The sequence below is a fragment of the Vombatus ursinus genome, unplaced genomic scaffold (genome assembly GCF_900497805.2).
Source record: "Vombatus ursinus unplaced genomic scaffold, bare-nosed wombat genome assembly UNPS02014768.1, whole genome shotgun sequence".
Lineage (NCBI taxonomy): Eukaryota > Metazoa > Chordata > Mammalia > Diprotodontia > Vombatidae > Vombatus > Vombatus ursinus.
This window is the reverse complement of record NW_020954546.1, coordinates 25,464,507-25,485,373: the sequence shown is the minus strand read 5'-3', so window position 1 is coordinate 25,485,373 and position 20,867 is coordinate 25,464,507. Positions and strand designations below refer to the sequence as shown.

The following is a 20,867-nucleotide window of genomic DNA, read 5'->3' as shown; positions in this document are numbered from 1 at the left end:
CGGACAGAGCAGGGCATGAGCAGGAGCACAAGTGTTACTTCACAAATATCCAATGGTTCACACATGTCTTATACATAACTCCAACAACAATCGTGCGTGGCAATTCCACTGGAGCTGTCTGCCAAAAGCAACTGCCGCCTCCAGACGTCATCACCACAGCCACGTCACATGGGCGCCGCAGTGTGGGAGCTGAGTGCATATGGGACAGTTTGTTCATTTTGTAAAGCGTTCCGTTCTGTGTTTACTAATGGGATGTCATCGTATTTGGCTGCTGGGTGTGGTTTTTTGTTTTGTTTTGTTTTATTACTTTGGGGGGCGCAGGCATGATATGAGTGAGCAACCCCTCTGCGTGTAATGGAAGGCATTGGCCAGAAAGGGGCATTTTTTGAATGCAGTCCAGGGGGCTTGCATTACCACTTCCTGGGGGCCTCAGTCCTCAGAGGCTTAATGGAAGGTTTAGAGCCTTCCTAGTTTCCCACAATTCTTCAGAGCTGCTCACGGCAGGCAACATGTGTTTGCTAAGCTAGCTTAGCATGTGGGCCAGACCTGCATTCCCTCCCCACATTATAATTCTTGTTAAATTGGCCTGGCTTCTTAGTGTCCCCAGAGCAGGAAGAAAGGGGTCACCTCCACAGACACCAAAGGTTTCCGGGGAGCAGAAGCAGGTTTGCCTGGTTTTTCTTTATTTTGGGGAGGAGCTGCTTGGGCTTGTTAGTGGTCCAGACCATCCTGGTATGCTCTTTGTCCAGGTGTTTCTTAAATCAGGAGACCATTATATCACCAGATCTTTGAGCCTTGGAAGGGAAGAGACTCAGTTCTCTTCTAGTCCGTGCTGTGGTTTTCCAGCACAAATGGGGGCAGGTAAAGGCTGCAGATACTGCACATGGGCTGCTCTTCCCATTGTAGCCAAATCACTCTGGAACCCCAGCTCATCCTTGTGCTCCCTTCTTGAAAACAAAAGATACCCAAGGCCAGATGTATTTGAAGGATGCCATGTTTGCAAACTGCTGCCTGTTGGAATTCTTCCCACACTACACATACCCAGATGTGATCCCCCCCCTTTTGGCTTGTTGCACCGTCCTGTTTACATGTAGTGTAGCCAATTGTTGTGGTGTCTAGTGGCCATACAGAGTGTCCCAGGAGTCGCTGAGCCAACAACTTTGACCAGCTGCTGACTAACCCCTGTCACCACTGTAGATGGGCTGCATGGGGCAGCCCCCTTCATGCTCTTTGCCATTCGTGGAGGCTTTGTGATCTTTTGGTAGCAGGTTAAAATCCCCTCCCTAGTATAGGAGACACCACTTCCCGACGTCTCTGTACTCTTATGTCAGCAGTACTACTGAAAAGGAGCTAGGAAGTTTGGCGAATTTTAAAGGTAAATTATACTGGTCAGGGAGTCTGTTGACAAAATCTCTTTTGTTGGTTTTTCTATTTGTGTTTGTTCTTTTGTTTGTTTTTGTTTTTATGATGAAGGATCAGCCTTTAGGACTGAGAAGGGAGTTTCCTGGTACTCTAGTCAGTTCCAGGTGGCCAAACTGGTACTGGGGAGTCCTTGAGTTAAAACCAGCTCAGTCAGGTTTGACTTGAGGTAGTTGTTCTTTCCCATCACCAAAGTTTCTTATAACTTATTTTTTTCTTCCCCTTCCTAGCTTGTCTTGAAGAGAAACCTAGCTGCTAACTCTAGAACACCTTACAGAGATTCCTAGGTCCTTCTCTCTCCCCCATACCCACCAACTTCATGACCATTTGCCGACATGTCCAGTTTCTCACAATCTCCTTTTAAAGGATATTAGGCATCTTAATAAAGCCAAATGAAAGAAAAATTACTTTTTATGTAAACTATTTGGAAGCCCTTGCCCCAGGAGGTAAAAGGGACATTCCTTAAAAGAAGGACAGTGATCCACAAAATAGAGTAATCCAGTTAGAAAAGTACCTCTTGCTGCAGCTCTTCCCAGGTCCAAAGATAAATGTCACACCTGCTTATTGAACAGACATGTAGTTTGTTAGCCATTTTTTGCAGTAAAACATAATTCAGATGCTTCCAGAAAATGAGATTGATTGAACAATGTTTTCCTAATTTGAGAGGGTTACAGTTTAATCAGAAATTCTCAGATACCCACTGGAATGTAACATGGTAGTGGCAGCTGAGGCTGGGGTACATCTAGAACTTATGTGTATAAGGGCTAATAGGGCAAAATCAATCATGTTTAACCCACCCCAGACAACTGAAAATCCCCTGGTTGTGCCAGTGATCCATTTGGGGCTGGTTATTTATTCTTTCCCTGTTGTAGACTTGAGGCCTAATCAAATTCAGTTATTTCCCTCGTGTTCTCTCAGAGCGTGGGTACTTGGACACTTGGCATCACTGACCCCCAGAGGTCTTCTTCAGTAGGGCTTTGTTGCCAGCCTGATTGTTGTGGTCACCAGCTTTATGTGTTGGTCATGTGCAGACCTGGATTATTCCATTAGGTTAATATTTTAATTAAAACAGATAGTTTGCAAAAACTGATTCAGATTTTAATTGATTTGTGTTTGTGTATATGTGCGTTTGAAAAAATCTTCTGTAAAATCTTCATGGTGGGAATCATCCCAAAGAAAAATTTATAAAAGGAATCTCGGATGACTGTGAGTGAGGCAAGTCCTTTCTGTATCAGTTTGGAACGCCACCCTGTCATCAGATCATACTGCCTCTCCTGAGTTCCGATGCATGCCTAATTCCTGTGTGTTTGGGAAGAACATACAGCCTAGCAACTATGAGGAATCTGTCAAAAATATATCAGCAATTTGCAAGTGCTGCATCTGGTGTCCAGAACCTCTGGTGGTAGCGAATGGCATGGGTTTTCTGTCCTTCACCTTTCTTTGTTAACCTTAAATCACTAACTTTGTACCTTAAAATATTTTATTCCCCCTCCCCTGCCAGTCTGCACATTTAACTCTTCCCAGAGTTAAAACAGCCCCAAGTTGTGATTTACAGAGAATACTTCTTCCTTGCTGAGTAGTGTCACAGAAATGTTTGTTTTCTGGGGTACAGTGGGAAAAGCCCTGGGCTGGGAAGCCTGATGACCAGGGTCCTATCACCAGACTTGGGCAATCTCTGAGTTTCTCGGGGCTGCGCTTTTCCTGTCTGTGTGACCAGGAAGTCAGGCTGATGTGACCTCACGGGTTTCTGCCACGACTCCCAGGATGCTGTGGAAGCCAGGTGCCTGGTGGGCAGAGGGCAGTGACTGAAGAAGCCCTGTCATCACTCTTGCTGTCTCTTCTTTCCCTGGCATTTAAAATGAAAACTCTGGGCATCTTTGTCAGGTTGGAACCCTATTTTCACTCTAGACTTATAACTGCAGTAGTTTATGTAAGTACCAGGTATCTGGTGTGTTTGATTCTTTGCAGAATGCATTGTGTTGGACACTGGAATAATACTATTTATTTTCACCTGTGAAGATAACTTTATTATACTTGAAACACCTCCTTTGCATTCCTCCATGTGTGCCATTCACTAGTGGAAATAAATTGTATTATACCATGATCTACTGGCTTTTAAACAAAACACTATGTTAAATATGCACATTTCTTGGGATAGCTCTATCATTTGTATGTATATATTGTATATACATATGAGTGTGTACATATATATATATATAAATAGAGAGATAGACATGTTGGCAGTGCTGTACATTTGCATCAAAGCACTTAGGGTCCTGTTCTTTTTATATATACGTATACACACATATGTATACATATATGAGTGTGTGTGTATGTGTATATATATATTTATAAATACATATATATATATATATATTTTTCCAACTCTCTCAGTTAAGGCAAGAATGCATAGGTCCCTCACAGAGTGAGCAACATCACTTAGTGTATGCTCTTTGGATTGGTCTTTTTGAGAACATGGATGGCTCCAGGCAGTTGTGAGTCCCTCAGCCCTCTGAGATCAGAAATGCCTCAGGCCCTTGAAGAAAGAGGGAAACCAGGCCATGGGGACCGAGAAAGGGAAGGTATAGTGTGGAACTCATCTGCAAACAAGCAGGAGAGCGCAAGGGCAGAAGCCAGCCCGAGCTTCTGCTCCTCAGAGGGACGTGGTAGGGGGGAAGCGAGATGGCCCAGAGCAGAGAATCGTCGAGAGAAAAGGATCAGGCAGGGCTTCCTCTCCGGAGACCACAAGGACCTCAACTGTGTTGCACAATTACCATGAGCCTCCTGTGTCTCTGGGCGGGGGTGGTGCCACTGACCCTTAGCTGCTGAGTGAGAATCCTTACACTGAGGGCCCACACCAGTGCAAGGGCTTCAATGTGATGCTTTGGTCCTCTTGCCCGGTAAAGTGGCATCCACAGGGAGAGAGTGAAAGGGTGGTAATGCCTAGTGTCACTCATGGTCCTGACAGGATCAGAGGCTTGTTCAATCTGCTACAGCTCCCTCATGGTGCTCTCCAAGCAGTAACCCTCTGTTGCTGTTCTGCTCCTTCAGCCCCCAAGGGATAGATCACAAGTGCGCAGCATGAGGATCCTCTCTGTGGTGGGGAGGGTCGGATTTGCTCGAGGACTCCTGGCCAGGAGAGGCTGGCCCAGGCAGCAGCAGGCCCTATCACTCTCAGGTCATCCATTTGCCTCAAGCTTCTCACCCATCAAGAATCCATTTCCCTCGTCCTTTCAGAGTTCAGGCTCGGCCTTGCGTCTTTGAAGTCTGCCCTTTGGGTTGGGAAGGACTGTAAACTTTCCCCGTCCTCAGTCGAATACTCAAGAAGAATGTGCTGTGAGCTTCATAGAGCTTCCTCTTGTATGCAGGGACTACTGATTGAAGTCTATTTTTGCTGTGTCTGGTTACGTTGTCTGCACTTTGATGAAATCACTACAGTTAGAGCTACATTAGGAGTGTTTGTAGAGATGTTTGTGGGCTCTGTTTATAGCTGTTAATGCTGTAAAGAAGGAAGTTGTCTTGTTAAACACTGTCCAGAAGAGGTGAAGCTGAGAACTCCTCCTGTTGTGCATTTATTTGTATGTTCTACTGACTCCCAATGTTCCCAGACTGTCTACAAAGGCCACGTAGAACAGTTTCCCCTCTAGTGAATGTACTGCTTCCCAGACCTCCATTTACCTAGGAGCATCTGTGGCTCGATGGGTAGTCCTAAGATGGCTATGAACTAAGTAGACATCAGACTCATTGTGCACCTTATCTGTTATCCTGTGGGTCGCTGAACGCTTGCCTCTCCTGCCTTCCCAAAGAGGTGGGCAAGTAAAATTGGAGGGCTATTTGCTACGATTGCTACCCTGCTAACTGTTTGCCAGACATCAGAATTTCCTGAACATCTTCCCCATCCCCATCCCACCCATGCACTTCTCCCCACCCCTTTTATTTTTATATAGAAAATGTTGAACTCTCTCTGAAGCCTCCCTTTGAAAGTAGCAGGATGCGCACTGGACAAGGCAACCAGATCATCTCTGGTAGTGTGCCAGGAAAGAGTGGAGAAGAGCTGAGACCGAACTGAGAATGAACAGATTAAAAGGGCGCCTTCACACCCAGTAATGCCTCCAAAGTACGGGTACTTCCACCTGCACAGTTTGACTATTTTGCTGACATTTTAGCAGTTGTGAGTGAAAACCGTGTAATTAACTGTAAATATGTAGGTAACAAATTGACCTAGTTTCTGTAATTTTTTTTTTTTTTTGGAGTTTTTTGTACTAAAGTTTATAGATCTGTGCCAGCTAGAGAGGAGTTGCTGTCATTGCCCATTGTGGCCCTAGCATCTAACCCTATAACCATCCTAGGTAAAGCTAAGAATCAACGCTTCAATGTTGTATGCAGGGGGATGTGAGGCTTAATCGTGTGTCAATTTTAAATACTTTTGAAGCAAAGTAATTTTCTTTAATGTAATGATTCCATATCCAAGTGAGGTTGGGCGAGCTCCCTTCCCCAATGCCCACGTTTGTCTCTCAAATGCAAGTGTTTTCATGTCCTCTCAATGACGCAGGCAGTAGATTTCTGATGGGGTGGTGCTTTTGTTCCTTGGGCTCCCTTACAGCAGGAACTTCAAGTGAAACAAGTGGAACTCTTTGTTCGCACAGAGATCCCGCGTCTGGAAAGCTTGGATCATTCTGTCCTTCCTCCCCACCATGTGCTAGGGAGCTTGGGTACTCATAGGCCAATGAACTGAAAGGAGAAAGAAAGAAAGGAAGGAAAAAACTACCTATCCTGTCCATGAAGCCTAGTTTGTATGTTTTTAGTGCCCAAGTGACATGTCTCCATGACGGCAGCTAGCCACATGTGGAATTGAGACATCGATGTTCATGAAAAGTTAAAATCTTCGTGTTTGAATAGTTTAGCTTCCCATGAGATATGTATTAGGGTCACTTGAAAGAAAGAAAGAATGAATGAAGATCAGTTTAATGGAAACAGGTTCTCACTTTCTGAGCTTAAGAGCATCACACTCTAAGTTACACATGTTTTAGTTGAAATATGCAGTTCAGAAGACTATAGTTGCCAAATGCATGGACTCTAGGTAGTCCCTGTGGTCGTTCTGCCCAGACCATCCTCACCTGAGAGTGAGGCCCATTCTCTTTTGGCCTTTGTGTGTTGTATGTTGGCTTCCATCAATGTGGACATCCTACCAGATGGCTCGTTTCAGTGCCCATTCCAAATGCCCTGTTATTCCTCAGTGAACCTCTTCCCTTCCTTCCACCACAATGTTGTGTGTTAAACCTCCTATTCCAATACTAGGTGGTAGTTGTGCCAACTTCGTGTATGTGTCTCCTCCCACTCTCAATCAAATACATGTCCAAGAAGGAGCCCAGCCAGCCAGAGGCACGATGGGGGAGAGCATTTCAGTAAACATGGAAGAGACCAGAAGTAGATGGGAGGAGTTTTACCAGGTTCCCTTGAAAGTTGAAATTTGAAATGAGATAGGAGCCCATTTAAAAAATGCAAACAGTTTTTATGGAGTGAAGGGATAGCAGAATTGGGGACGGAAAGAAGAGGGATTTCCAGGAGAAGAGAGAACTTTGTGGTCATGTTAACTTTGCTTTTATGAAGACCCTTTTCTTCTAGGTTAGAGAATTAAGGACATTCTCCCAACTCTTTTTTTCTTAAAAACAAAAACAAAAACAAAAAAAAATAAAACAGGATGAGGGTCTGATGTATATAAGTGACATTTTACAGTATAGCGTGTATAATTCACCCAGACTATTTCAACTTGATCAATTGTAAATGCTTAAGAAGTTTTTATTAACACTTGTTTTGCTAAATCCTATTTATGTGATTATTCAGAAGTCAATAACCCATTTAAAATTTAAGGCAAACATTTAGGTAATAAATGGTTGGGTTACTTTGAGCAATTTAGCTATAAGAACCCCCTTGTTTTTGTATACAAGAAAGCTAGTATAATGTGCATTAACGAGGCTGGGAGAGACTATGAGAAATGTGTATAGTGTATATTTTAAAACAGCTTTGCTTGTATTGTGAAGATTTAAAAACAAACTTGAGATTTCTAACATAACTATTAACACAATTTTAACATAAGTTATCCCACTGGGTTTAAGAGCATCTTGAATGTATAATCCTTTTTGTAACCCAGATTGGTTTCTGCTTCTACCCATCATCCAGATAGCCTATTTATGTTTTTAATTTTATACAGTATATTCACTTCCCCATGAATCTCTTCATCTCCAGCATGATTTTTTTTTTGCACAGGTATTGTAGAAGTTTTAAAAAGGAAAAAAAAATCCATTTTTCTCCATCTTGGATTTTCATCACTTCTTTCTTCCCCTTTCCCCATCTCCTTTTTTAAAGGCCATTTTATTACATTTGCATTATCCATGCAAATGCTAGGGTTTTTTTTTAATAATTATTTTGCCATTCATCAAAAAATGCTCAGTCGGTTGCCTTTTTACAAAAAATAATAATAATAATAATAAAGGAAAGAAAAAAAAAAGCTGTGACCTTATCAGTTCTGAGTAGGCCATTGGGAGTGGATGCACACATGTAACAGCCCAGGACCAGCTCTGGTGGCCACTCAAGGGGAACTACTTTTAATGGCTCATAGGGCCTTTCTTTATTGGAGTGTGTTGCTGTCTAGAATGTGTTCCAGTAATTTCCATGAATATTTAAAAAAGATCAGTTGTAAGGAATCTGGGTAAGACCAGGTGCCCTGAGTTATCAACGCCCTGAGAAGGTCTAGTTGGGTTTCATCAAGAACGCCCTTGTGACTTGTTAGTACCCTATAGTGAGGAGAAGAAATTAAGGATTCCACAGGACTCAAAATTTGGTTAGATCACTTGCCTTTCTTGTGGCAGTCACCATATTCTCCTCTCCCCCAGCCCCTGAGCCTGTCACATTTTCATGGTGGGTGAAGGACTTCTGGTTCTGGAAACTAGGACAGATTTTTAGAGTGAGAGAGAAATCATGTTGAAAGTGTGATGTGCTACCACCATACTAATTTGTTTTTTAACTCCACCTTTGTCGCGTCCTCTGAATTTTCAGGCCAAACAGATGCCCACAGTGGAGGCTTACAAAGGGTTGCAATGGGGAATGAGGCCCTGCCTTTGATATGAGCGCCAGTTGGTATGGATGATACAAGTGTGCATTTTCTCTTCAGTAAAGATGGTCCACAGCACTAACTGGTGAGGCTTATTGTACAGTATATTGTCAGTATTCTTCTGGTTCTGCATACATTATAGTTCATATATAACCTGTATTAATTGTATAGATTGTGCATTTAAAGCTGTTACCAAGTTGTCAGAAAATGAGAGAAAACAAGGTCATATGTAATATTTTGTTTGTAAGTATCCTTTGTATCATAGCAAAGGAAAAGTTAAAAAAAAATCAACTGTAATAAAGTAATTTTAGTACACACAGTCTCAGTGAGCTTTCTTAAAAAATTTATTCCTGTACCTTACAGGTATCCCTGGTCAGTCCCCTATAGCTTGATATGTTTCCCGTGTAATTATGTACTTTCCCACTGTTGCTACCACACCCTCATCACCAAAGTAATCACAGGGACTCTTGGGCTCTTCATTCTGCCTGAAGGTAGAGTACTGAGTGATCTTATCCATCAGTTGTACACTATAGTCATGAATGCCTACAGAAATCGCCCAGCTTATGCAGTTCATGGACCCAGCTGCTGAACAGAGGACTTGTAGAGATGTCAGCGCTGCCTGCACTTTTCCCCTAGATTTGAAGTCATGTCCAAGCTGGAAGGGGCCAGATTCACACATACCTAGTTAATGGCAGAGCCAGAGTTAGTCTGTATGTTCATTGCTTTTTCCATAATATGCTGGGTAGATGGTAACCCCATTTCTTAACTCAGGAGCCTAATCAATAAGATGGCAGTGTAGGAGGAATATTGGAGCCAGGTTCTGGGTTCTAGTCCCTTCTGTGACACAGGGCAAATCATTTCTCTGCCTCATTTTCCTCACTTACAAAATCTGACACTGCCTTTCTCCACGTTGTGAAGAGAGCAGGTTATAAACCATAAAGTGTTTACAGATCATGTCAGTATGACATGAAAAAGACAGCGGAGCAGCGTGGTGCTTGGAATGGTTGCAGAGTTCGAAGTGGGAGGAGCCAGGTTCAAATCTTGGCTCTACCTGTTTGACTTCAGGGTTTCAGGTAACATCCCTTCCATCTCTATGATCGAATGAGTCAAAAATCTAAAGGAATTCTCCCTTTCCTCTCACTGGCTCAACATACCAAAGGTTAATTGGGTCATGCTCAAGCGTGTAGGGTGCCTTTCACCGGAAGGTACACTCGGGTACAAATCCAGCAGGGGAAGGCATTCTCATCAAAGTGGTAGATAAATGCTCCCCAGAAGGGTCTGTTTACATTATTGAAAGCATGAGAGATCACCTACCTGGAGGCAAAAGATCTGGGTTTCTAGCCCTGCCTCCATCATTTAAAAGCCATGTGAGCCTCTAGGTAAGTCACTCAACGTCTCTAAAAATATTTTCTTGTTTACGAAAACAAAATAGAGATAACACCTGTCTCCTGAGGTATAGCTTTATAAACTACAATAGGATTCAGAGTTAGAGGAGACTTTTTAATCTTCAACCCTCTTGTCTTATAGATGAGGAAGCCAAAGAACACAGATGTGATGTGACCTTCCCAGTAGCACGGGGGAAAAGAGGATTTGAACCCAAGTCCTTTGATAAAACTAGGTTATTAAATGTGGTTTCAATAGAGCAGCATCAGAATGGACCTCAAGTTATAGAACGCTTTCCCACCCAAGTTCTTAGGGACATTAACTCAAACATCTCTACTTCCCACTTGATCAGACCAAGCCTAAAGAATCTCAAATTTCTGCCTCATCCTTAAAGATTCTGTTTCCTGAGAGGGAATATGTTGTGTTTGTTTTGGGATCTAAAGCAGTGCTTGATGGGCGATTCATTTGAAGGTCCTTGGACATGCTTTATAAGATACCTTGATGTTTATCGGGGCAGTGTGTGATGAGAAAGGGAAGCACGTTGGTAAAGGAGAGGCAATACAAGGACTGGTTTTAATTCCCCAGGGGGAGAAGGCATGGATTGGTTGACTCTGCCTCACTTGGAGAGACTGCATCTCCGGAGGACAGTGGTAGGTAGGACCAGAACCCAGGTTGCCAAATTCCTAATCCGCTGTTCTTCTCAGCACAGCACAGAGGCGTTCCGTCATGGCAAAAGACAGGGCTAGATAGGGCCCCTGTACTACATACCAGGCATTGCTGACAGTTGGGGAAATTTTCAGACTGCTAGGAAATGATTAACTGAAGCAAGAGGTCTGGTTATTAATTAGACAGAAACACTAGGTTAGGATTCTGAAGAGGGAGATTGGAGCTACAAACCATGGGCAACAGCCAATGTTTGTAGATGGAGGCCGTAGAATGAGGTGTTTCAGTCCCCAGGTGGGTATGTACATCCCTCTGCCCAAGACCCCAAAGATGGGAGATTAATGTCCTGCATTTGTTTCTGACTGGAAATTGGGGGGGAGGGGGAAAAAACCACCAAGAGACAAATCTTTCTATTCCAAGGCAGTGAAATAAAAGATACTTTTCTGTCCAGCCACGTGGTTGATGAATACAGTGATGATAAATTGGCTTTTCCTTAAGCAGGGGTGGGCGGTGCAGGATTTGGAGGAACACACCCAAAAAGCTTTTTTGTATGATTGTCAACAGCTAGTTCAGAGACTTGGGCGAAATGCTAGGTGCTGCAGTGTATAGGATGCTGGGCCTGGAGTCAGGAAGATCTGAGTTCAAATTCAGCCTCAGACACTCATTAGCTGTGTGACTCTGGGTAACCTGTCTGCCTCAGTTTCCTTATTGGTAAAATGGGGGTAAATAATAGCACCTACCTCTCAGAGTTGTTGTAAGAATCAAGTGAGGTAAATATTTGTAAAACCCTATATAAAAACGCTGGCTGTTTTCCGCCTCTGAGGCCTTCTCAGCTACTCAGAATGTAAAACAGTCGTTGAATATTTTTCATATGCTCTGCCCACTTCAGTGGGGCAATAGTCTTATTTTTCTTAAATTTTTATATCCCTTCATTGGTTCTAGAATCTTGCTATAGAATAGACTTTTCAGCTTTCTAGGAGCATGTTTTATTTCCTAAAATTCCTTCAGGTTCTTCCTATAGTTACAAAGCAGGAGACATCTGACTGGTTTCCCATTTCAAAACGCAAGCTACAATCACCTCTGTAGGAAGCCACTTTGGAATAATTTTTTTTTTTTTTTTGGCAAGGTAGTTGGGGTTAAGTGACTTGCCCAGAGTCACACAGCTAGGGAGTATCATGTATCTGAAGTGGGATTTGAACTCAGGTCCTCCTGATTCCAGGGCTGGTACTCTATCCACTGTACCACCTAGCTCCCCAGGATAATTAGTAATAACATAATAGCAGTTACATAACATTGTAAAGTTTGCAAAATACATACGTTAATTCATTTGATCCTCACAACAGCCCTATGAGGTAGGTGGTATTATTATTATTTCCCATTTTATAGGTGAGGAAACTGAGGCATAGAAAGATTTTAGAGACTTGTCTAGGGGTCACAGCTAAGGAGTATTTGAGGCAGATTGAGTGTCTCAATCCTCTATCCACTGTAGCACCTGACTGCTTTGATATTAGGTAAAGTGTTTCTGAAAAGGCTTCCTGAAGCTCTGGCTGAGCAGTCTTTGGATGGAACCATAGGGGCAAGGCCTCTGGAGCTCTCATATCATCCTCAAGTTGACCCAAGGGTAGGTAGGCACAAATGATCCCTAGCTGAGGCTCTCAGAAGTCACCGAGACTGGCATGGCTGATAAGTAAGTGGTGAAACATCAACCTAGACTCCAGCCTTCTGACTCTTAAGATGAATGTTCTTCCCATTTCTCAAGGCCCATTCCCTGAGGAGGGATTCCCGACATAGGTAAGGAGGTAAGTTGGATCAGCCAGTTTTAGGGGGAAAGACTGTGCTCTCTTTTTATTGAGGTTGGGGGTGAGCTTGAAACCTGTGGGTTCCTAGGCTTTTGGAAATAAAATATTAATTCTTGACTTGGGGAGAGACCAAGGCATGGTAGAACTTGGAGAGCTTGTCAGAGATAATTGTCCACTTTTTAATTCAGCCAGTTCCCCAAGTTCAATGGGCAATGGAGGGGAAGCAAACATCCAATCAAGTGACCTTCACTTCTAGGGCTTAAGGCACTGCTTCCTTCCCCAACTCTCTTCGTTTTAGTTTTTCATTTTCTTTCCCTCTTCTGCTTATAAGCCTCTAAAAGAGGGCTTAGAAATGGGTCATATGGACATCCGGCCCTAGGTGCATTGAGAATTAACTCTGAGTTGGTGACTTTTCTGTCTGATGGTTTTTTTGGTCTGCAAAATGCTTTCATAGTCCAGTTCCCCAAAAGGTCAGACATCCAAAATTATCTGCCTCAAGTTTTTCCAGCTTGTTCCAAGGTGTTAACTTAGGCAGGGTAGAATGAGGAAGACCTCTTTAGACGGGAGGACAGAGTCACCCAGACTTCATCTAACTGTGGGCATTGCCCTGGCTGCGGGCCAAGAGGTCACACTCTAAATCAGCGGGCAGACTTGAATGCCTTGATTTCCCTATAGGGCAGGGGTGGGGAACCTTCGTCCTTGAGGCCACATGTGGCCTTCTAGATCCTTAAGTGTGTCCTTTCGACTAAATCCAAATGCAGCCTCAAGGCTGCAGGTTTCCCACCCCTGCTCTAAGGTATCAGGAACCTGAGAAAGGAGACGACTTCCCTGAGTGGTGCAGTTGGCAGGCTGGTTTGGAGGGTTTCAGGGTCTGAGGCTTTCCCACTTCCTTTCTCTGGGCCCCAGTTTTCTCCTCTGTAAAAATAAGATGGTGGAACTAAGTGGGCCTGCAAATAGCTCCTAGCTCTGTGGTTCTGACCCATGTCCTGACTCCCTCCAGCAAGCTGCCGGTGTTTGAGCCACTTAATACTGTCTTTGGACTTTGTCCTGCAAGTCCTTTGGACTTGTCACTGCAAATACCTGAGAAACCTGTAGGTGGTTATAATTGCTTCTTTTCTGTTTTCAGCCTCCTCTCCTCCCTTCTCTCCTCCTATTCTCTCCTCCTCCTTCCTCTATCTCCTTCTCTTCCTCATTCTCCTCTTCCAAAAAACCCAACAATTAGAAGACCTGAGTTACTACAGCTACAGCCTTTGGAGATGGGGCACAAAATCGGCATGAGCTTTTCTTGCTGCTTAAAGCCATCAGGTTATTTCTGACTTTGCACCCAGCTCTGAATTACTGGTTGCCAAGGAGAAAAAAAAAGTCTCCAAAAGGGAAATGCTGATTCATTCATTCACTGAAGTATTTGAGCACCTGCCCTGGGCACAGAACTGTGCTGGGTTAATACATGGGCATGAGCACCTACCTTCTCACCCAGCCTTTTGTCAAAGCGACATTTGTGTCCCAGAATAGCTTGATTTATAGTTCAGCCTTTATTGGCACTGGCTGAAGGTTAGGAGATGACAAAGCAGAGGGAGGAGGGGGAGGAGGAAGAGGAGGAAGGGCCCACATAATCCCCAAACAAGATTCTTCTTGAACAATTGAGCCTTGTCTACATCCGTACCCAGGAGGTGTTTCTTAGGCCTAGACAGCTTAGACCTAGCCTCCAAATAGCAGCAATACTCTGATCTGCAGATCTGAAATTCTGCCACTAGAAATATCAGATGCTAGGCCATGTGCCATGCGTGACTTTTGGCAAATTTGTTTCTCTTTTTAAAACTCTTTTGTTGCTTATTAGACCAGGATGTGGCTTTGTCACATCTGAACAAATACTCTCTAGCCCGGTGTGAGTACATGGGCAGGTTCAAATAAAGTCATGAGTCATGAGACCGTGTGTCTTAGTCAAACATGGAGTAGGACGCACTTTGATATACCTTGTGGGCTATGTTCCTCGTCATGAACAAAGATGTCCTCACATCTGCGGTCTAGGACTCATCTCATTCTGCCTCCCCACAGAACTAACCATCCCTTCAGTGATGAGTGATTAGAAATCAGAGAAAGGGGTGATACCCCTCCAAGCAGTCCTAGATTCGGTGTGAATGGACTTTCAAATAACTGGGCAGGGAAAAAAAATGAGTATTAATAAGACAGTGGACAGGGGCTGCAACCCCCTCCAGGTTTCTAGCCTGTCCATTCACAGTACATGTGATACTTCTCCCTTTCTCCTGACCCTGGAATGGAGGAAAGTCTCTAGTGTCCATGTCTGGAAACAGGCTAGTAGTTGAGAAAACTCTGGAGAGAAAAGACATTCCTTCCTTACAGAAAACCACATGATCCTTAAAATTTAGCCCAAAAGACAGAAATGGGAGCCTCTGGTCCAGCTTTCTTGGAGTAGAGCAATTACACCCTGATACAGGAAAAGGTACTTGAAAACATATCAGTATCTCTGAGAAGCTGACTCAGTTAAAAAAGTCCCAGCTGTCTTTGATCCTGGGAATTCCTTAGCCCTGGCACCATGCCAGGGATCTGCTCAGAGCAGGCCTGGGTCCTTGAGCTTTTGGTTAATGGTACTAGACAAGCCTTTCTGATGCCTCCTCCCCAGCTCAACTGTGGATTTTTATGCTACTGAGACAGGCACCCACATTCCCTACCCTCTGCTCTCCTTCTTGTCAGCCTCTTCATGGACAATTTTCCAGGAAGGGAATGGCAAGAAAAAGTCTGAAATTGGAGCCAAGTGCAGACTTAAAGAAAAGATTCTTGTCTGTGATTCATCTGTCCTCTCACTCTTCATCAGGTTCAAGGTTTAGAGGAGATGGTCTACAGGCCAGAATTCATGACTGCTCATAGACTCTATTTCCATTTGAGGGGAGACTGGCTTTCTCTGATACTGATAGGAATGAGGGGCTCATCCTGTACCCCAGCCTGCAGCTACTGTTTTTAGAACAGCGCTTTCCAGCCAGAGGGAATGGGGTGGGACTCAATAAACACAGGATGTTTGCATTTAAGGCTCTGTAGTTCTCTCTACCAAGTGGCTAAAGGGCTGAGTCCTGGCCTCAAAATCAGTTACAGGACACCACACGTAGGACATGACATCTATGTGTATCCTTACTGCTACTTCTAAGAAAACAGCTGTTTTTGCTGGTGCCTGGAAACTTTACCTATGACTTTCCCATCTGATAAATGCATGCCCATCTTTGGCTTTTGAAATCCACCATGATGGGAAAAGATGGCGGCCAGGATAGACATGTTGTGTAGAGCAGGATGAATTGGAATGACCCAAGCAGGGACTGCTGCCTCTTTGAGGATGTAGGAACAAGCCCCTACAGATTTTCTGTAAGTTCCATCTCCATTAGCAGACAAGGTCGCTAAACAGAGGGATGGTGGCTGCCTACTCCAATAGTTCCATTCCATGCCATGCTGGCATAATTCTTCCATTTGAGACCTGAGCTGATGAATGGAAGCAGCCAGCTTCCTTTTTCCATGAGGCATTAGAATCAGGGACAGGAACAATGTGGGGGCGTCACTTTGTATATGACCGCTTCCAGCTAAACATCTCCTCAAGTCGAGGGGAGATTGGCGCTACCTCTCGCTTTTGCAGGGTAAATCGTCGACGGCGGCCTGCCAAGAGTGAGGAGCGGTGGCGGGACAGCCCCTTCACCCTTTCTTCTGATCGGAAGAATTCAGTCAGAGCCTGGAAATACTCCAGGGTAGCCTCATGGCTCCAGGCTGGGGAAGAATCTTCCCGGACGAAGCCACAATGGCCCCCATGGCGGCTGAGCAGAAGAAAGAAGTAGGGGTTGTTCTGGAAGAGTTTGGTGGGCAAGGTTTGACCTGGAGGGCCCCGAACAGGGTCATCAGCACTGCAAATGCAGAGCACAGGGACTGCAGCTTCATCCACATCCCGGAGGGGATCATTGTCATCCCAGTAGGCATCCCAGCTGATGGGGAGGTTCTTGGTCTGGCAGAAAAGGGCCTCCTCAAATTCACGCAGGGAGCGGCTCATAAAGAGTTTGTCTGTGTCCACTATGTCATCTAGGGCTGTAGCATATCTGTCAACAACAAGGATTGTAAATTGAGGCAGGGAGAGGGTGAAGAAGAGCTTACTTACAACACGACTAATGTGAAAATATGTTTAATAGGAATGTATATGTATAGCCCACATCCGATTGTGAACTGTCTTGGGGAGGGAGGGGGAGAAAAATTTAAAACTCAAAAGCTTATGAAAGGAATTGTTGATAAATCAAAATAAATTAATTTTAAAAAAAAGGAAAAAAAAGAACATCAGTGGATTATTGGAGATACTATTCCTTCGAGTTTGGGGTTTCTCTCTCTTTCTTGGGATATTATTCTAGAATAGGAGTTCTTAACCTGGAGTCCATAGACCCCCCAAGGGAGATAAACTTCAGGGAATCTGTAAAGTTGGGTGGGAAAAAATTAAGTGCTTGTTTTCAGTATAATTGGTTTTCTTTATAATTCTATTTTGTGCACATAAAAACATGATTATGAGGTGTCCAAAGACTTCACCAGATTGCCCAAGGAGTCCAAGACACAAAAGGGGGTAAGAACCCTTATTCAAGGGGTTTTAAATGGGGTTTCCTGATTGCCCAGAGCCATGCTTCTGGTCATCCCAAATAGCAGTGATGGAGAGATCATTTCAGTTTGGGCTGGCTTGGCGAAGGGGAGAAAGCTCCAATGTGCACAGAGTGTTTCCCCCACCCCCCCAAACCAAATCAAACCAAATCAATGTAACCTTGGTCTTTGGTGGTAAGTATTGTTCGATTCTTATCTTTGTATCACTGTTGCCTAACATCAGTTCTGGCCCATTGAACAGGCTCGTTGATTGCTCTGGCCTGAAAATAAAGGAACTTAGTTTTTTAGTCTTTCCTCTGCTTTGCATAACTCACTGTATGAGTCATTCCATTTTTCTGATTTCCTTCTCTATGATATGGTATTGAACTAAATGATCTCTGAGAATCCTACCGGCTCTAACATTCTATGAATTTATGATCTTTTTTGGTAGCGGATCCATTTTCCTCGTGATATTTTACTTGAGCTAATGCTAAAAGTCACATTTGCCTATCTGGATTGCACATGGGTTGGACATCAAGGGAAGGCATTCCAAGAGGGTGGTAGGCAGTAGAAGAAGCTGGGGCAGAATTTAAAATTCATTGCAGGTAGTCTAGGGAGTGGATCTGAAAGTGGGTTTTCCATGAGATGTGCATGGATGGATGTTTTGGGAGATTAGCTTGCATTTATTTCCAATTCTGACTCCAACAGTGTGACAGCCAGTTCTCAGGTATGAATCAAGGGTCAATAGCATCTCTCCTCATCACGGGATTCAACTAACCTAAGACTTCCCATGGACCATGAATGTAGATGATGTCATCTGCTTGGCCAAAAAAGACTTGCATAGGGTCTTCAACCTTAAACTCACTGACCACTAGGTACTTCCCATAGCTCTGGATTTCTCCACCCCATTTCCTCACCCCTGATTTTGGAATGCTGTCTTAGAGTCAGGAGTGGTTGAGTCATGGTGGTGGTGATGGAGAAGCACAGAGTGGTCTCTGTTATCAATCATTTGGGCCTGGAAAACCATGGCAACCAAGAAGAAATGTGGACACCTGGGATCCTCCAATGGATTTTCTGTTACCATGGCAGCTCTGCTGAGTACAAGATTTGTTCTCATTATTGGGGGCAGAGGGGCAAGAAAGAGGAAGAAAATGGGGAAGAGGAGGCAGAAATATATATATATATATATTTAGGCAATTGGGGTTAAGTGACTTGCCCAGGGTCACACAGCTAGTAAGTGTCAAGTGTTTGGTCTGAGGCCGGATTTGAACTCAGGTCCTCCTGACTTCAGGGCCTGTGCTCTGTCCACTGCACCACCTAGCTGCCCCCAGAAATATTTTTTTAAACCTCCTCATCGCCATATTGACAAATGAGACCTGGGTTATCTGCTGTGGAAAGTGTCACTCCCCTCCCCCAAGGTTCAGGTCATATGCCTCTCTATTAGGAAGCACCCCCCTCCCCAGCTCTTCAGGGTTTGAAAGACTCGGGGGAATCAGAAAGGGACCTTGGCGACCATCTAGTCCAATCCTCTCGTTTTCCAAGGCAGGATGCTTAGGCTAGAGAGAGAAAGTGACTTACTCAAGGTCACACACAGCAAGTCAGTGTCTTAGCTGGGATTCCCTGTCCAGCATTTTTTTTTGGCATCTGCCTAGGTCTAAGGATGCTTCTCCTTTTGGGTGCCCTATTTCCTGCCTTCCTCTGTTGCCAAGCTCAGTAAAAGTCCTCTATTTGGGTACTGGGATACAATTCCTTCCAGGATCCCTTTTTGGACCTATCCAGCTTTGGACCAAGAGGTAATGTCACATTGGATAGTTACTGGTCTCTTTCCTCAGCATCCAGGCTGCTCAGGGGGTGAGACAACTGTGGATTAAGGAGAGAAGGGAGCCAGCCCAAACAGTTGTACCCATTCCATCTGAAAAGCATTTAACACTTCGACTGGAATCGGTTTCTTTCCCGCGGTGGGATTACGTAAGAGAATTTGGCCCAAACTTTGCCTGAGGCCTGACATTTGTTAAAGACTCCCCAGGCAGCCCAGATTAGGGGGTGAGGGGGATCACATCTGCTGCTGCTCCTCAGGGCTGCCCCAGATTGGGGTGGGGGGATCGCACCTGTTGCTGCTCCTCAGGGCTGCCTTCTGCGCTTTTTGCCCAGGGTACCCACCTGCTAAGAGTGATTTTCTGGTACAGCAGGAAGGCCCTTTCGTAGAGCCAGGGCAGCCCATCCTCAAACCACTCCCGGCAGCGGAGCACGGGCGAAATACAGGCTGCCCCTGTGGCATAGCTGGAGGAGCCACAATCGCCCAGGTAGGACAGTAGCAAGGCCGACCCCGAGCCCTCGCTGACCAGGAACAGTGGCGCAGCTGGCTGTCTGAAGCGAATGTAGGTGACCGCCTCCTTGAGATCTGAGGGGTCCCCGAATGTTTGAAGTTGAGTATTGAGCAGAGGACTGCCCTGATGGCCCCTTCGGTGGAAGATAACTGGGTAGTAACCCTTCTCCAGGGCCAAGAGGCAGAGCTGCACCACGTTGCGGGTGAGGCGACCCCAGGAATTGGGGATGACCAGCAGGACCGGCGGGGAGCTGTAGGCGTTAGTCACTACCTGAGGGCTGGGGGCCCAAGGCCCCACCACCCAGTCCAGGGCCACCAGCCCATTGTCTGCCAGCTGTAGGTTCTCCCGGGTCAGCTGGAGCCCCTGGCCTGCCGGGAGCATGAAATGGTATAAGGTCTGTACATGGGGCCCTGAGAACCACGAGCTGTGGGCAGGCTCGCTCAGGGCCACCGACCTGCGGAAGGTGCGCAGGAGACAGTGTGCCAGGGCAGAACGCTTAAAGATGAGGCGGCAGCCCCCGGGCACCAGCTCCTGGCCCTTACTGAAGCCGTCCCAAAAGGCTGGGTTTTCCTCCTCTTCATTCTCTTCCTCCTCGTCCTCCTCGTCCTCCTCTTCCTCCACCACCTCTTCCTTCGCTTCCTCCACCACCTCTTCCTTCGCTTCCTCCTCTTTCCTGTGCCCTGGCTTCTTTCTGGTACTGTCAGTGAATCGCCCCAGCCATCGGGTCAGGAGGCAGATGAGGCTTAGGGCAGTCAGGGCGAGGGCGAGGGCGAGGGCGAGGGCGGGGCCCCAAGCAGGCATGTCGAGTGCAGAGCGGGATCCGGGTGGGGAGGATAGCGGGGGTCCGAACACGAAGGAGACGGCTGGAGCGGAGAGCGAGCGCTGGGGCTGCGGCAGACGAGCGTCCGCCCCCTCGGAGATCTCCTAGCTCTGCGCTGGGCACAGCGGACTGCGAAGGCTGAGGGCCCTCCCGCGTCGGGGCCGTAGCTCCCTATTGGCCTGGCCTCTGGAGCAGCAGCCAGTTCGGGGCCGGCTGCCCTCCCCCACCCCACCCCACCCCACCCACCACCGGTCCTTTGTGCAGAGATTGCTGCTGGCGGGAGTGAGGGCGGAGAGGGCACCCAGAGCTCGAGAGTTGGGCGGGGCAGAGTCTCCCTGTCTGCCTGCCGGAAGGGGCCTTGGGTAGGAAGGTGGTGCCAACTGGGCGGCGTAGGGAGAGGACTCCCGGCGTGCAGCCCTGCTGGTGCCCGTGCCCTTAGGGATCCCAGACAGACCCCGGGGAGCTGCAGGAACACCTCCTGCCTCTCCCGACGAGTCATCCCGTTGTCCCACATGGGTTGGACAGTCTTGGTCCAGGCTCAGCCGTGAGGGGGAGGGGAGAGGAGACAAAACAGTTCGAAGGCTGCGTCCGCGGGGCCCGGCCCTCCTCCGACTCCAAGAAAAAGGGTGGGAGCCCAAGCTCTGGGGCTGTGGCTGGCTGGCACTCAGCGATTGCCCTCCCTGCCCAGCTCGTCCTCTCCGGACCCAGCCTCTCTGCCTAGTTCTCTGAGCTCAGGG

The 20,867-nt window shown here is 46.0% G+C and overlaps 2 protein-coding genes across 2 annotated transcripts in view; one reads left to right on the top strand and one right to left on the bottom strand.

The window, feature by feature from the left end:
* The window catches only part of TAOK1 (TAO kinase 1), a 149,178-nt gene extending 140,333 nt beyond the window's left edge, over positions 1–8,845 (top strand). Inside the window, 1 exon segment of the mRNA XM_027862402.1 lies at positions 1–8,845. Within this exon segment, the coding sequence (XP_027718203.1) occupies positions 1–224 (224 nt within the window). The 3' untranslated portion in view covers positions 225–8,845.
* A 4,699-nt stretch (positions 8,846–13,544) lies between these two features.
* ABHD15 (abhydrolase domain containing 15) lies at positions 13,545–20,188 on the bottom strand. Its single transcript, XM_027862240.1, has 2 exons — positions 19,144–20,188; positions 13,545–16,463 (listed from the first exon to the last, which is right to left on the bottom strand). Exons 1-2 carry the CDS (start codon positions 20,109–20,111, stop codon positions 15,935–15,937), a joined length of 1,497 nt encoding a protein of 498 aa, XP_027718041.1. The 5' UTR covers positions 20,112–20,188; the 3' UTR covers positions 13,545–15,934.
* Between the last annotated feature and the right edge of the window lie 679 nt (positions 20,189–20,867).

What these genes read in the sequence shown, in the direction of transcription:
- ABHD15 (XM_027862240.1), bottom strand. Translation starts at nt 20,111, where the DNA reads ATGCCTGCTTGGGGCCCCGCCCTCGCCCTCGCCCTCGCCCTCGCCCTG. An exon ending in CAGAAAATCACTCTTAGCAG is followed by an intron (nt 16,464 to 19,143) that starts GTGGGTACCCTG and finishes TGTTGTTGACAG; the next exon opens with ATATGCTACAGCCCTAGATG.